At 28.9% G+C, this 18,028-nt stretch overlaps 1 protein-coding gene across 1 annotated transcript; it reads left to right on the top strand.

The window, feature by feature from the left end:
• Window positions 1–14,304: 14,304 nt before the first annotated feature.
• On the top strand, window positions 14,305–17,790 carry LOC108342953 (tubulin beta chain). The gene is made up of 3 exons (XM_017580898.2): window positions 14,305–14,893; window positions 16,507–16,776; window positions 16,865–17,790. The coding sequence occupies exons 1-3, from the start codon at window positions 14,494–14,496 to the stop codon at window positions 17,545–17,547; spliced, it is 1,353 nt and encodes a 450-aa protein (XP_017436387.1). The 5' UTR covers window positions 14,305–14,493; the 3' UTR covers window positions 17,548–17,790.
• The last annotated feature ends 238 nt before the right edge of the window (window positions 17,791–18,028 follow it).

The raw sequence follows: 18,028 nt of genomic DNA, 5'->3' as shown, positions 1-18,028 counted from the left end.
AAGCAATTAATGAAAAGAGGAAACGCGCAAATGGAATGAAGTGTTTGACTCTGGGGAAAAGGAGGCGACGTGGCACTCCCACCATCAATGCCAGCCACGTTTCTTCCCATCAGACACCTAAACGTGAAAACACAGCAAATCCTAGTCGCGCCCACCATGTGGACCACCACCGTGCTAATTTACACTCCCGTGTCTCAACAACACTTTAATTGCGTCTTATGTTACCCCTTTTTTGAGATTAATTCAAAATACATTATTAATTAAACACTCTCAATTACTTAATTTCATCACTTAATTCAACACATGATACCATAATATCTACCATATCGTCCTACCTTTATTTGTAACGTATGGATTTTTTTTATTCAATTACAGTATCACTTTAATATTTTAATTCTACTGATTTTGTAAATGACTGTTTCATCAAGGTAGTCTTTCTTCTTTTTAGGTAGGAATTGACCAAAGAAGATACTTAACATTATTTTCAACATGAAATATTAGGTTAAATATTTATGAATTATATTTTTGTTATATATTACTCGATTTTCTTATATTTATTCACTAATGTGAGAACTTTTACGGATATTTGAATTTGAGACTCTCCACATATGTGAATACATCATCATACTTATCTTACCATTTATCTTAACAAATTTTTACTCAATTTATTTATAATGGTATCTTATATCATAACGAAACTTACTTGTCTCCATCTAAGTCAAAAATCAGTGGATATGTGTAATTTAATGTTAAAAAATAGAGTTAAATTATATTGAATTGAGTTGTTATTTCTAATAGCAGCCAAGATTTGTACTTAAATAAAGGAATGTTCCATGGGTTGGTGGATGCATGCAAATGCTTTGACATTGAGCTTGTTGACAATAAAGAAACAAATAGCAATGGGTTTCAGTTGTAATTGTTTATATGAATTTTGTATCATTATTCAACAATCTTAAAGCGTAACATGATTGTTGAAAAGTTGGGTATTATTCCATGGACTGGTTTAGTACTTTTAAATGACCTGCATGCTTTCTCTTTTTCCAATACATGCAGGAACATAATGAAACCTACCAAGAGAAAATTCAACTCCCCTTGGTCGTCACCCTATAGCATTATTGTCACGAACAAATATACTTGGAAATCAACATACAACGAGTTTTTCCATCCTACAATTTTTTTTCCTCAAACTATCCGAAAAACATAGTATTCACGTATGCATTCATCTATGAATCTGTCTCGATATCGTCATTGTTATCTGTGACATTGATAGCGTATCGGTGACAAGGAGAAATTTGAGCATTCGATCTGGAGATCGCATGGATTAATGTCAAATGAAAACTTTCAGCATATAGTCTCATAGGGATATAAATGTCTGTAACATAATATTATTTAATTTCATCATCCTCGTTTGTTTCGTTTACAAATTCCAATTATTATCTGATTTAATTCTGTTTCGAATAATGTCAGAGTCTTTTAGTCCAACACATTTATCTTCAACAGTTCATAAAATTAAGTTACTTTCTGATATCAAAATTAGCTTGATTTAAATTGTAAGGATAATTAGCACGTAATCTATCTCTTTACTTTAAAGGATTCTTTATAAAATTTGTGATAAGTTTTAGATTAAGATCAATTTAATTATGATTCTGTTTCGGTCGGATCTGGTTCGACCCTGCTAAAACACTCAAGAGTTTATCGAAGACCGGGCAAACGTTGTTGAATCCCACGAACTGAAGAAAATCGAGCGGCTCTGTCTCTAGGGGGCACTAGAAGCTAGCGAAAACCGGACAGTTACCTCTTTGCTGAGGGCTGGACGCGCTGGGAAGGGCCGAACGGGCTCTCTCGTCTTCAAGTCCTGGTTGTAGTCTTCGTTCTCTCCTCGTTCTCCAAGCCGGGCGGTCGGGTACATGTCAAAGGCACTCTGACGCTTAAGTCAGTAACATGACCGAGTGGTCTGTAATGCATATATATTGCATCGTGAGCAATATGTCCAGAAATCATACCTGGAACCTTTATTTATACTGATTGTAATGGGCTTTTACCTTTCGTGGGCCTGATAACGGCCCAATCATACCTTAATCTTCATTAAGGGATTTAATGAGTCATTAGTGTTTAACCGTGTAGTCGACCTAGTGAGGGTCGGTCGAGACGGTCGGTCAGAAGGGTGGTCGGCCAGGGATGTCAACCTGGGTGGGCAGCCACTCGGTTCTGCTGATATTGGACGCTCGGTCTTGATGGTCGACCTGGATGGGCGACCTTGGAGGATCGCTCGGTCTATGTATGGTCGGTCAAAGGACAGCGTTAGCTTGGACGCTCGGTCATGATGGTGACCTGGGTGGGCGGCATTGGGGCAACCGTTCGGTTTATGAATGGTCGGTTCTGGGACGACCTTAAAGGAGTCTGTCGTGGGAGACCGGTCCTGGGGGAGCCATCGGTCAACCTTAGAAGAGTCGACCTTCTGGAACCGCTCGATTTATGGGTCGGGAGGACCGGACGGTACATATCCAAACAAAACTAATTATAACTTTAGACCGTCTAATATAATAATTGATTGTCCAACTAATAATTCACCGGACAAAAAAATTATACAAATCCTTTACTTATAAATTTAAATAAATACTTACCAAAAATAATCTTATCACATTAGTTCACATCTACAGTAACTTTTAATTTTATTTATTTATTTACTTTTTCTTCCATCCAAACAAATTGTAGCAACCAGACTACCAATTTGTTATGTAATTTTACCCTTTCTATCAAAAACAATAAGTGTGTTAGCTTTTGTAATCGTGTTATTAAGTGTGGAACTTTGGAAAAGCTTTTGGATTCATACACTTTTATTTTCCATACAAGGAGAATTTAAATTTATTTTATCACTGATAATGTATCATGAAATTGTCAATATTTAAACTTGTTTTAATATTGTATATAGGACTCAACTACATTTTTTTACAAATACTGATTAAACTATCAATTTTCATACAACTCTAAAAACAATACTTGTTTTATGAAGTGTTTGATTTCCCTCCTATTTACATTACATATAATAGCAATTAATAAGTGTATATACTGACATCAACTACAAATCATTACTTGCGTTCTAATATAAAATATTAAGATATTTATATATAAGAAACTTATAATTTTTATTTATTTATTCATTTTACTCATATTTACTCAATATAAAAATTTCTAACTCATTTTAAATTTTCAATACATAACTTGTTTACTTGCTTAAGTTAAATTAATTTTTCCTTCAAATAAAATATTTTTAAGAAGAAAAAATAGTTTATATTTGATCATGTTCTCATTCATCCGAATAAAATTTAATCTCCCACATTCTAACATCATATAATTCATAATATAAAAAACATCATAGGACTTTAATATTTGCAATTAAATAAGCAGAAATTTAATGACATAAAAAACGAAATTTCTCGCCTTTCTCAAAACAAGACAAATTTTAACATTAGACTTCTTTTTTACTTTCCAAAAATAAACACGTTTTTATTGACTATATATATAGTCAAATAATCAAAATAAATCCGGAGAGGACATGCTCGAATCTCTTAATTTAATGAAATAATCAATCTCATTTATTACCTTTTTTTCTTAAATCAAATAGATTTTTTTTTTTAATTTGCACAACAAACATAGACTTTATTTTTTATTTTTAAATGAAAATATGTTATTCATTAATATCTATCCAGATAAGAAAAAAAAATGTAAAAATACATGTAAATCTTATGAGATAAAATGGTACATTTCAATTTTTGTAATAATATATCCAATAGAATTTTCCACCTTCCAAAAGACAAGTCTTTGAAATTTGTACAACAAAAATTTAGTTTTTTTTTTTTATTTTCTAAATACATATATCTTAAATAATGATGTGTCGACATATAAACAAAACAATCAGAGAAGACACCTAATTTTCAGAAAAACTGGGACTTAGTTTTCCACCGACAAAAGAAGTTAATCAGTGAATCAAACTTTTCACCCTTTCTCAGAATAGTTTTTAAAAAGATTTTGTATATTTTATAAAAAGAAAACATGTTAACTAGCTGTATTTAACTATATAAGTCAAATAATTTTTGGAGAAAACATGCTACATTTTGATAGATAAAAGACTGAGTTTTAATTTTATAATATATATATATATATATATATATATATATATATATATATATATATATATTGTAATTATAATAAAAATATACTAATAAAATCATAATACTTTTTAGTTTTTATAAAAACACTTATTATTTTAAAAACGATTGAACCCATTAGTGTATAGATTAACCTAAGTTTATATAAATTCTACATTAAACAATTCAAACTGAAATTTGTTTAGCTCAATTTAAGATTATTTTTTTTGGTGGATTCTCTTTACACTTTCATAACTTCGTTCGACATCTTATATACTTGGAAATTTCAGTTTAGGTTGTGATTTGGAATTTTCATTTTGAATTTCAAAATAAGTTATTTATAAATTTCTATAGTACACAATTTATAATATAATTTTAAAACAAGTTTTATATTTTGAATTGTATTCTCTAAAATGTACATTTCTATAAGAAGAAGAAAATGAAATATAAATATTGAAACATAGAAAATAAAAAAATCACTGTAGAAAAAAGAGATGGTGAAAAAAATAACAATGTATAGATAATTTCACGTATTTATAATAAGAGTTCAGATTGAGATGTAAAGAAATGCAGAAAGAATCTGTCACCTTCTTTTAACCTTAAGTTCTGGTGAATTCAGTCATGCATTGTCTTTTTTTAGAATAATAGGTAAAGTCACACTAAATGCCATTCATGGAGATGGCAACCATGCACATGATCTTGATCTACAAAATAAATAAAAACAGGAAATGAATCTCCATTTTTCTAAAACTTTAATTTATAGACTCACATGGTATTAGCTAAAATGAATAATAAAAAAAACAATAATGTGACCATGTGGACTCATGTCGTGTCCTTTTTTGTGGAATAAAATATTTGTTTCAGTCAAAGCTAATTAATATGAGACAAACTTTTGAAATATGTATAAATTATATTTTTTTTAGTTTTTTTAATAAGAGATGCTAAAATAAAAAATAAAATTGAGCAATTAAAAAATAAATTTGACCCAAATTTTAAAATCAATAACATAATTGGTAAAAATTAACAATAAGATGGTAATTAAAATATAAATAAAGTTGTTGCTTGTGTTGAGTCTACTATGTTAGTCAATGAACAAGTCATTGATGTATCGATAATTTTAATAAATGTGTTAAGCTCTTTACAATAAATGTAAGATTACGCATGCATGGTAAAAAGTTTCCACACCTTGATGTACATATATCACGTAGTAACTTTATTTTTACAACTTTGTATTAATATTGAACTAAAGTATCTAAAATAATATGTAACAGAATTACATGAAACTATAAATAATAATGAAAGGGTTCATGATCAATTCGTGTGCCCATCCAATAGTGAAAAGATTTGCAAAATATTTGAATTAAACTTTTCAAATAATATAAAAACATATAAAACTAAAAATATCAATATGAGAGCTTCTTCTTTTTTTACTTTGTCAATACATCATTATAATATATGTGGAATGGAGGAGATTCTAAAAATTATAATATAATTATAATTTAATATATAAATATTTTATTTTAAAAATTAAAAGATAATACATACTTATAACAAAGACACACTAATGTTATAGATTTAATATATATATATATATATATATATATATATATATATATATATATATAATTTAATCCACTGATATATTCATTATTTATGTTAATATTTTTTCTCACATTTAATGTTAACGAAACATTTATATTATTTATGTTATACTAAAATTAACACTTAACAATATTTTAAATTACTTTTTCAACCGTTTCATTTCAAGATGGTACATTTCTATTATATCAAAATATGGTGTAAAATCTTGGTTTGTTTTTCTCATAATATTAATTTATATATTATAAAAAAATGTAAATTATTTACTGATTATTATACGGATTATGATTTGTAGATAAATAGTCTCTTACGTACTGATTTTGAAAATAAAATTACATACTGATTTTTTTTTGCATTTAATTTTAAAGAAATTTATCTACGGATTTTTGTATCTAATATTTGTGGGTTTGAGTAAAAATTTGTAAAAGATAGATCCGTATATAATATATAATATCAGTGGGTAACTGAAAAAAAAATTACCTATCAATTTTACATAAAATTGTAAAAGAATAAATATTTTTATCATATCATCCCTCGATATTTTTCATTGAATCCTAAACTCATTCAAAGAACTTTCACTCTTCTAGTTTCTCGTACTCTCCCACTGCACTCGTTTCACTCGGATTACTCAGGTTACTCCTTGATTTTCTTGCTTAATTTTTTCACAAACTTTTTCAACTCTTTTCCTAAAACTTTCTCGCACAGTTGCATATATTCATAGAGAAGTTATTATTGCGTTCCTCTTTAATGACTCTCTATCTCGTACTCGTCATCTGCATTGTCTCCTCTAAAATTATAGCTTTCACAACGCTCGTCTCCTCCACATTGTATCACCTAAAACCATAGCCTTTGTCGTTCGTCTTTATCGCATTGGTCCTTCCTATAACCTTAACCTCTATCATGTGCTCCTCCGCCACATTTGTTTCCTTTGTATTGACCATCACTTGAAACCCTAAACTCTACCGTGCATCTTCTTCGCATTGACCTTTCCTAAAACCCTAACCTCCACCGCATTGGCCCGCCCTTAAAACTCCAAACTCTGTTGTGGTTAGGGGTGGGCAAACTGCCCTACAGTGTACTGCACTATTACAATCTATAGATAATTATAAACTATTTCAACAAAACTGCACTGAACTAAAAAATAGTTCAGAATAACTGAACTAAACTATTTTTTTAGTTCATACTGCAGTACAGTTCAGTTTGCATCAAAAACACTCTTCTTCATATATTTCTCTTTCACGTTCAGTAATGGAAATAGACAAATGCAATGGTCAATTTATGCTTCAAACTAGCGGTGCAGAAACAACTCACAAAACTCTTCAATCTAATAATTCATCAAATCAAATTACCCACTGTCTTCTTTCAATCTTCTCGATTCTCACCAATTCGAAGGAGGGGATCACGTTGTTCTTGAGGCTGGATACGAGGATTCTGGGGCACCTATTAACAAGGTGAACGATATCAGAAACAGAAGCACCTTTTGAGCGTAAAAATTGAAACTTTGGCGAAAACCTCTCGTCAGCGTTGCATGTGAGCGTGGGTGAATCCATTTCTATTGACGATGTTGTTGATGTGAGCGTGGGTGAATCCATTTCTGTTGAAAAAAGCGATGACTGAGTCGGGCTTTTGAGGGGTATCGAAGCTAACGTGTTTGGAAACCTTGAGAGTGGTTTGTGGTAAGAAGCCAAAGGTGTTTATTGAATGTAAATTGACGCTGGAGCGAAAAGAGAGCCGATGACGAAACCCTAGAGGGCTAATAGAGGGAGATGGGCGACAGTGGGATGGTCGACGGCGGGATGGGCGACGGCGGGATGGGCGACGGCGGGATGAGCGACGGCGGGATGGGCAGCGGTAGGAAGGAAGAGAGCAACGAACCTTGGCAAAATCTGTGTGAGGTGCAGTGGTGATAAAGAGAGATTCCGACGAAGAAAGATGAAAACTGTAAAATAATTTAATTAGTTTTTAGTAAAAACAGTTTAGTTTTTTTAAGTATAAAACAATAGAGTTAGATGAACTATGCCCACCCCTAGTTGTGGTGCGTGTTTCCTTTACATTTATCGTCTTTGTCTTGTATTGTTCTCATAAATACTTTTGATTTTATTATTTTTGATTTTGAGAAGTTATTCAAAAATTATGGATTGTTTGATAGTTATGATATATAATAATGTTGTTAATAAAATTAAAATATTTCATTTTTTTTATGAATTTCATGCCGTTGATAAAATTAGGATATTCTAATTTTTTAATGAATTTAATTCTTAATGTCCGAACCTATAAAATCTTTAAAAAGTATGTTAAATAACATGAATAACATCTTGGGTTAATAAAGTTACATTTTCTAAGTGTATTTTCTTACACGTTAATAGAGAAAAAAAGAATGGTTATTTTATATATTATTTTAGTTTTAGTGATAATTTCTGTCTTAATGAAATACATTTTTACTTGAGTAAAAAAATAATAAAGAAATGTGCAATATTTTTGTCTTATTTTTTACTTAAAAACAATCGCTTGCACAGTAAATTTGTTTTTGATAAAAATAAACCATAAACCATAAACACAATACACATAAACTCCTTGATACAACAACTAAAATATTAAAAAATAGTGTATCATACAAAATTATAAAAAGTATAAATTATGAGATTATAAGATAATAAATTATATACTTATATGATTGTAAAATTATAAGATTATAAAATTATAATATTACATGATTACACAGTCAAAATGTCATAAAATAATATGTGGTAATAACTAAGGAAATAAAATAAGAGTTACATGACTCAATTAACAACTACCACACCAAATTAAAAAAAAAATTAAACTACACTCTCAATTAAAAATATAATTTTTTTAAATACTTAATAAATTATAAATATTTCCAAATCTATTAGTAACTTGAAACTTGATTAAACCTAAATTCAATTATACAACAACTCAAATTTTTGAAAAACTTACCAAATTATAAATTATTATCCTATTAATCATAATGTGTTTAATAAATTAAAATAAACAATAAGCACAATATCTCAAAATTGAAATAAAATTAATTTAAATAATGAAAAAAAAATTACAAATTTAAAGTTATATAACTAAGGATGATAACGAGTCGAGTCGACACAAATAGTGTCTATATGCTACGTGACCGAAAACAAAAAATTTCATTCGTTATCCGCTGCTATTCGTGTGAATATCCATATAAAAGACAATCACAAATATTTTAAAACTACGAATATACGTAGATACCTGCAAAATATTTAAAAATATATATTTTATAAAATTTTAAAATAAAATTTAAATAAAATTATAAAAAATATATAAAATATAATATAAATTAAAATTTAATTTTATTAAATTTATCTTAATAAAATAATTTAATTTCAATTTTAATTAAATTTAAACTTAATATAATATAAAAAAATTATTTTTATTTTTTATAGATAAACAATACTTACAAATATAAATAATACCGTTTATAAACTAGTATTAAAATACCCACTTAAAAATAATAAATCCCACCAAATATCAATTAGTCATGACTAAATTTATCTATAAATATTCACAAACACAAGTATCTTTATCATAAAAAAATATAACTTATCTATACTTCAAACACCCGCTTATGATATTATTTATCTCGGTATTAAAGCAATTAAACTCAAGTATATATTCAATACTTAATAACAACTACTTACCATCTAATCAATAACAAATTGAAAAGTAAAAAAAAGTAAACATTACAATTATCCAAATTCTATTAACTTCGCATCTTTTTAGTTTTTAATCTCAGATCATCTTCAATAACAACTACTTAACATATTTTCCAAAATTCACTAAACTGTGTATATATTAACTTTCATTCCTCTCCCATAACACATTAATATATATATATATATATATATATATATATATATATATATATATATATATATATATATATATAATTAGAAATGTTACAGCTTATTTACAAAGATATCACATATATATATAACATATTATTGTAATCTTAAAAGTTAGCAAATTCCTAAATTATAAAAATTAACATGTTTGACATAGACTCAAGTTCAAACATACAATGTCATTATTTTAGACCTAAAAAAAAGTCTAAAAAAGTTATATTTAATACTAATTGTTTTAGACTTAAGAAAAAAAATACCTCAAAATATTTTATCTAGTACTAAATTCTTCAGGTCTCCAAGAAAAAAATAATCTAAAAATTTGGTTAATACTAATTATTTTAAATCTTAAAGAGAAAAAAAAAACCTTCGAAAACTAAAAAAAAAAATTAAAAAAATTATGATATATTTTAATATAGATTATTTTATTAGTAAATAAAAATGTTTTTAAATTTTTTTTAGAAGTTTCAAATTCTTGAACAACCCATACTTATACTTAAATTTAGAAAAATGATTATCTTTTACATCGCAATTTTTAATAAAAGAAAATTTTACGAATTACTTCAAAATCTTAAAGAAAACAATAAAAAAAGAAAAAAGGAGAGTATAATTTTTATTAATAAAACTAAATCATTAAAACTGCAAAATATATATATATATATATATATATATATATATATATATATATATATATATATATATATATATATATATATAACATATCGTAAAATTTTAATTCATGTTATTTTTAAAAACCTCTCTGTTAATCATAAAAATAAGATCCCTTAAAATAAACACCCAAAACATGCACATATTGATTTTATATTAAGAATATCCCGTATCACGTCACAATACACGTAACATCAAGAAACGAAATTAGTCTATAATTTAATAACTACAAAATACCCTTAGTAAAATAGAAAATAATAATATATTAATTGACATGGATAAATATCTATGGGAGGGTGGGGGGTCATTTTTTTCCCTCTCTCTTGGAAATATTTCTCTCTTGTTTGTCCGTTTGTTTGTCGGTGTATTCAATTTTTTATTTATTTCTAACATTAACTACACCTTTATCACTTATAATCCATTTCTAAACTGTACTTTAATTCAAAATTAGTTCTCTAGCTAAAATAAAGTTTAGATCAGGTAATTGAACTACACAATTTATAAAGTAAATAAACTAAATTAGTGTTTATATATCATTCAAAATTTTGATTTATATACAAGACCTTTATCTGTATATTTGTTTACAAATTATATTTAAATTTATAAACCAAACTATTCGATCCTCCAATTAAATAGCTTTAAGAAGTTAATTTAATCTTATTCCTTCTTCATTCAATCTCTTCTCACTTTTTCAAGTGAAAAACTGTTTTTTTTAATCAATGTTTCGGTTAGTATTAAAATAAGCTATATTATTAAATTATAAATTATAATTAATAATAACATTATAATTCCTTTTATTTGAAAATGTAAACTACAAATACTACAATTTGATTTGATTATGTAACGGTCTAAATATCATCGTTTGAATTTAATATGATGTACCTTACCTTTGTTATGGGATATTCATTGTCATATGTAATAATATTTTTCTTATTGATGGTAAGAAAAGCTGTGTTTACCTTGAATTTTATATTAGTTATTAGATTGAGCATTTATCATTAATTTAAAAACTACAATTATATTTTATGTATGTTTTTTTTTACTTACAAACTCAATAATCAAAATAATTAAATATATATTATAATTACATAATAATACATTGTTTTTGTCTAAAAATGAAAATTTTATTTACATAATGAAAACTTTGCAACTATATTATTTTTAACATTTTACTTTTAACATTTTATCTCTGCTGTTCTTTGCACCTTCCAAATCTTCTTCCCTCTTTCCTTCAATTTCATTTCTATTTCACAATCCACATGCACCACGTTTAATTGAGAATTGAAAAACATCTTGCATAAATTTGAATTCAAAATACAACAAGTTTTTTTTTTATTTTATAATTTTCTTTTAGAAACTAATATTAATAAAAACAATTGAGAGACTTTAGCTTTAGGAGTATTTAAGATAAGGGAGACTACAAAAAATTAAAATATTGTTGTTTCAAATTTATGATGATAATACATGTGATACTTAAGTATGTTTGTGTAGTGATTGTTGATACATAAATTGAATTGTTTTTTTTTTATAAAAATAAAACTGAGTAAAAGTTTTAATACATGAGTATAATGTATCAAATTGATTAATTGATATTATTAATTAGATTATTAATTAATTTAGACTCATTTTGGTATAAGAAAAATGTAAAGTAACTCATAGAAATAATAGACTAACCTAATATGCATATCAAACTCTAAATTTTTGCAACATTATTGAGCGAGACCTCAGACACATTGGATGTAAGTGAAAATTCATTCTTCCAATGAAAACATATGTTTGTTAGGTTCGCTTCGACATTGAGTGAGTTTGTTGATTTCGACTTTTAGTACTCTGGTCGTTTAACAAATATGGTGTGTCACTAGATGTTAAAGAGTAATAAATTTTCAATGAGTTACATAAGTTTGGAATGTTTGGTGTGAACTAGATGTTGTTGTACGTTATCTTTGTATTTTTAGGCACAAACTATAACTTAAATTCAATGGAACTTTCACTTTATTTGTATAGATGAGCTTTGTCTTAGAAAATGTTTGTTGGACAAGCAAAATCTTTAATTTGGAAAACATGATTTTTGGTTGAGCCAAACAATGCTTCAACAATTTTAAAAATGTTTTTGATGCTTTTGAATTCACATGTAAACATTTGAATAATTGTTTGAGAAAAATATTGTATTTCAATTTATTTTTAATTTGTTTTAGGATGTGTTATGTTTTGTGGTGTGTGTGGATGTTGAAAATCTAATGACTTATAAGGGATACTATGTTAAAATGATGTTAGGTGGTGTGTTGAAAAAAAAATCTTGTGAATAGTTTATTCTGACTCTATTAGTATCAAACTTGCGTAAAAAAAATTTATAGTTGTGAGAATCAAAATAAGTTTTTACAAACTAAATGGTTTGTTTGAAAAAAGATTATACTTCACTTATATAAGAAACTCAATACTGTCATACTCGATATGGACCTTGTGTCCTAATATATTTAGCTATAGTCTTGAAATGCATATTGAGTTATGAGAGATGTAAAGTCTTGTACTTTGTTTCATATACACATCTTGCACAACTTTAGTCAAACGTTTATGTTTTGTTAAGTCAAGATGATTGTGTTGTATGATACATGTCTTATTTTAAATGTGAATTGTTTTAAGTTCATAATGATGTTATTTTAGATAATTACTTATAAATTTTCACTAGTTTATCTTTTACTTTTGTGATATTGATATTACATGTGATGACATGTATTATACTTGAAAAATATATGATGGTGAGTAGAAGTAATATTGAAAGAAGTTATAATCTTAATAAATTATAAATTTATATATATATATATATATATATATTTACATATTTATTAAGATATTTTAATATTTAATTAATTTTAGTGTGAGTTCATTGGTAAATTATTTGTATACTAATTGTGCGATGATTATAATTATTATATATTATTTTTTTAAAATTTTATAATTATTTTTCAAAATTTAACTGATAAGGTAAAATAAAATTATAAATGTAATTTATTTTATACATCTTTTCTTTTAATAATTATGATAAAAATATTTATTTATTATAATAAAAAATTTAGATACACATAAATATATACTAAAATTATTCTCACATCCTAGTATAATATATATTCAATTGTAATTGTTATAACAATTTATTATACATTGTTCAAACCAAGTTATTTTGTTCTAACATTAATATAGTATCATAATTTTACTTTAGATTTTGTTTAGGTGTTTTCATAAATTTATAAATCAGATGTAATTTATTTATTCAAATATAATAATTACAGGTTTATTTGAAGAATACCCTTAATGATACTTACATAAATATTGTGTTTTTAATATATGATGTATCTATAAAAACAGGTGTTAAATGTAAGTATAGAAAGATGTGAATTGTACATTAATCTACACAACAAAAATGGCAATGCATTCTTAATAGTAACATATGTTATAATTTATTATTAAACAACATGTTAATAAGTAGCTAAGTGTATGTTTGGATACTTCCTATAATCCATTATAAATCCTAAATCACATTGTAAATTTGAAATTTTAGAAAGGAGTTATATTTTAAAAGGTAGATACACTGTAAGAACAGTAAATCAGTTAAGTTAGATAATGTCAAAACACAAAATTGAAAAATAAACCAAATTCTTACATAAAACCTAATTGGACCTAAAACAGTAAAATTAATTTTTTTATCCACAAAAGTTAAAATTAGAATAGAATAATGGGTACTTGAAAGAGGATGAATTTAAGTTTGTATAGTTTTAAAGAAAAAAAGGACAGAAAATTATGATTGGGTGTTGCAATGGATTTGATCTGAATAGAAAATGCACCGAATATAGGCAATGATGGATGGGTAAGAATGTAAATGAAGAATGAAGAAGTGGGGTCTGAGAGATAACGTGAACGAAGTTATGCGCTGGTATGGTTGGTAGCGGTAACATGGCTGTCACCCTTGAAGAATGAACGGCACAGGATACCTCACTCGAAAACAAAATATCCCGCCCTCCATTATTACCATCTTAACCTCCGAATATACCTCTCTCATCTCTTCCCAATTCCATAAATGACTGCACTCTCCTGAACGCATCGCACTGCATTTGGTTCCCTTTCCCTCTCACCGTCAAACAAAACTCCAAATCCTAAATTTCTCTCTTCCTCTCTTCATCGGAACCATGAGAGAGATCTTGCACGTTCAGGGAGGCCAATGCGGCAACCAAATCGGTTCCAAATTCTGGGAGGTTATCTGCGACGAGCACGGCATAGATCCAACCGGAAAGTACAACGGTCTTGGAAACTCTGATATCCAACTCGAGAGGATCAATGTCTATTACAATGAGGCCTCTGGTGGAAGGTACGTTCCTAGAGCTGTGCTTATGGATCTCGAACCTGGAACCATGGACAGCATCAGATCTGGCCCCTACGGCAAGATCTTCCGTCCCGATAACTTTGTCTTCGGACAGTCCGGTGCCGGTAACAATTGGGCGAAAGGTCATTATACCGAAGGCGCTGAATTGATCGATTCCGTCCTCGATGTTGTTCGTAAAGAGGCTGAGAACTGTGATTGCTTGCAAGGTATGTTTTTATACACATATTTATTCACTTCCCATTTCAAACCTTCACATGTAATGTCCGCATTTGTCTTTTTATGTCTTTCTATTTTGGAATGCCTTAATACCCGAACAAGGATAGATCTTCAGATCTGTATAGTTTCTGTGTTGACTATTGAGGCATCTCTCTGTCTTTTAATGTCGTGTATTGCAATTGTTTCGAACTTCCTTGATTCTTGTTTTCAAAAACTGTATTGCTCGGAAATTTGTTTTTCATTTAGAGTAGACTGTTATGGACCGGATCTGTGTGTTTCTCTCTGTCTTATGGATGTTGAAGATTTAGATCTGAATGATAATGGATTTTGAGCTTAATGATAAATGGAGCCTAAGATCCAGCATATGCCTGATAAATCCTAATGAAAGAATGGGTTTACTGAAATTGATTATGTATTTGGTTCTATGAGATCCAATGTACTAGTAGAACTCAACCTGCATAAAAAGCTGCTGTTAGTTTTGGCTCCACTGTTGTATATTTGGTGACTGATGTTTAGGGACTGGTCATGTGTGGTTTTTTGTCTTGATAATGGACCCTATATATTGAATATTAGACACAATTGTTGAACATCGATCTACTCTTCCCCTTCCCTGTTACTTGGATGCGAGGGAATAATAGTACTACATTCACTCTCTTTGCATAATGTTTAATTGTTTTTTGGATCTATCTTAATCAAAGAATACTATATTAGATCTGGAGTTGTATCACTGTATCGGGAATCAATTTTTTTTTATGCTATCTTTCTAGTGCAATAATTGCTTTCTCAAATCTTAATTATTTATTTTATTTTATCTTTCTTGTTGACATTATGCAATTGTATTGCTTGTTTTTGGGAGAATATGACTGGGCTGAGCTGTTAAATATGACCCCTGTCGTCTACAATGATGACAGGTAGGGACCATCTTAACTTTTTTTTTTTAATAATTAATTAAATAGAACATTTTTGAAATCTGGTTATATTTCTACTTACATTTTGGGTGATGATATTTGACTATTTCTTAATAATAATAGTAACATTGATGATAATCAAACATTGATACTCTCTATCTGTATTTTCTCTCAATTAAGCAACTGTCTAAATTGTTATTTTGATGTGTAAATGTAATTTTTCTCATTTTCTTTTGCTGGTTCTCAGACACTGCACAGACTACATGAAAGTATGTATTCAAATTGGATCTTTAATTCTGAGAGCAAGTTACTGCAGTATATTAATTTACCCCTTGCATCTGAATTCATAGATTCAATTGGAAAACACCTGCATACTAGCAATGCAGATTCATGAAACAAGTTTTGCTTATTTATGTTCAGCTGAGTTATTACATAGCCAACTCATAATATTAATCTAGGAGGCAAGAATCTTGAAGTTGTTTTCAGAAAAAAAACACAATTGTCTTGGATAGGGTTGTGCCAATGATGCAACTGTTTTCATGAGCATGACCCACAACAGAATGTGTTTGGTATGCTTTCATTGTCTTGTAATGGGGTTTAAAATGCTTAAATGTCATTTGTCTCATACTTGGTACCTGAAGCCGGGAATCAGAGTTCGTTTCACTAATGCTATAAGGCTAATTTAATTTCCTCAGGTTTTCAAGTGTGCCACTCTCTTGGAGGAGGCACAGGTTCGGGCATGGGAACACTGTTGATATCAAAGATTAGGGAGGAATACCCAGATCGAATGATGCTCACTTTTTCTGTTTTCCCATCTCCCAAGGTTTCTGACACAGTTGTGGAGCCGTACAATGCCACTTTATCTGTACACCAACTGGTTGAAAATGCAGACGAGTGCATGGTTCTTGATAATGAAGCTCTTTATGACATTTGCTTTAGGACATTGAAACTCAGCACACCTAGCTGTAAGTATTGTCTTGTAGTGACACATTTTTTCTAAGATTAGGCATACAAATAAATTATGCTGATTTATCTCCTCATGGTGTATTGCAGTTGGCGATCTCAACCATCTTATTTCTGCAACCATGAGTGGGGTTACATGTTGTCTGAGGTTTCCTGGACAACTGAACTCTGACCTCAGGAAGCTGGCTGTCAATCTGATTCCATTTCCCCGTCTGCACTTCTTTATGGTGGGGTTTGCACCTCTCACTTCTCGTGGGTCTCAGCAGTATGTCTCCCTTACGGTCCCAGAGCTGACTCAGCAGATGTGGGATGCCAAAAATATGATGTGTGCTGCTGATCCTAGGCATGGCCGATACTTGACTGCATCTGCTATGTTCAGGGGAAAGATGAGCACCAAAGAGGTAGATGAACAGATGATCAATGTTCAGAACAAGAACTCGTCTTACTTTGTTGAATGGATTCCCAACAATGTGAAGTCGAGTGTGTGTGATATTCCTCCCAAGAATTTAAAGATGTCATCTACTTTTATTGGGAACTCAACATCAATCCAGGAGATGTTTAGGAGGGTGAGTGAGCAGTTCACTGCTATGTACAGGCGCAAGGCCTTTTTGCACTGGTACACTGGGGAAGGAATGGACGAGATGGAGTTCACAGAGGCAGAGAGCAATATGAATGATTTGGTGGCAGAGTACCAGCAGTACCAAGATGCAACTGCAGATGAGGAAGAAGAATTTGATGAAGAAGCTGAGGATGACCAGTATGCTGAGCATTAGCTGGATCAAACTTAGGCTATGCCTAATGGTAACTACCAATGCATGATCTACCTTTGCTGCTATTCGTGTATCTACAACCTATGAACTTTCACTTTCATTCCCATTTATCTGTTACATTTTGCCAATTTCGTTGTTAAATGTACTGCTGTTGAATTGTTTGGAATGTGCGCGGTGGGACAATAGTCGATTATTCTATCTGTTTATCCAAAAGCTTCAAGTCACTATTAATTATTTTTTATTTCAGTGTGGATTTTTACTTTACTAGAATTTAATTAAAATGGACAAGGAAGTTTATTTTGCATTGGCATGCAATTATGGTATGATCGGCTTTTGTAATTTTTTTAAATATCATATATTTTGGAACACATTCAATTAACTATAAATTATACTGACTATGTTTAAATATTAACATAAAGAATTAGAATATAAAATTTTATTCTGAAGTAGAATATTAACTTCATTGAACACATTTGCTGAGGCT

Source organism: Vigna angularis, chromosome 4, assembly GCF_016808095.1.
Source record: "Vigna angularis cultivar LongXiaoDou No.4 chromosome 4, ASM1680809v1, whole genome shotgun sequence".
Classification (NCBI taxonomy): Eukaryota; Viridiplantae; Streptophyta; class Magnoliopsida; order Fabales; family Fabaceae; genus Vigna; species Vigna angularis.
Note: the sequence above shows the minus strand (reverse complement) of the source record. Positions and strands in the feature narration are given on the sequence as shown.

What these genes read in the sequence shown, in the direction of transcription:
- LOC108342953 (XM_017580898.2), top strand. Translation starts at nt 14,494, where the DNA reads ATGAGAGAGATCTTGCACGTTCAGGGAGGCCAATGCGGCAACCAAATC. An exon ending in GAACTGTGATTGCTTGCAAG is followed by an intron (nt 14,894 to 16,506) that starts GTATGTTTTTAT and finishes TAATTTCCTCAG; the next exon opens with GTTTTCAAGTGTGCCACTCT. An exon ending in GAAACTCAGCACACCTAGCT is followed by an intron (nt 16,777 to 16,864) that starts GTAAGTATTGTC and finishes GGTGTATTGCAG; the next exon opens with TTGGCGATCTCAACCATCTT.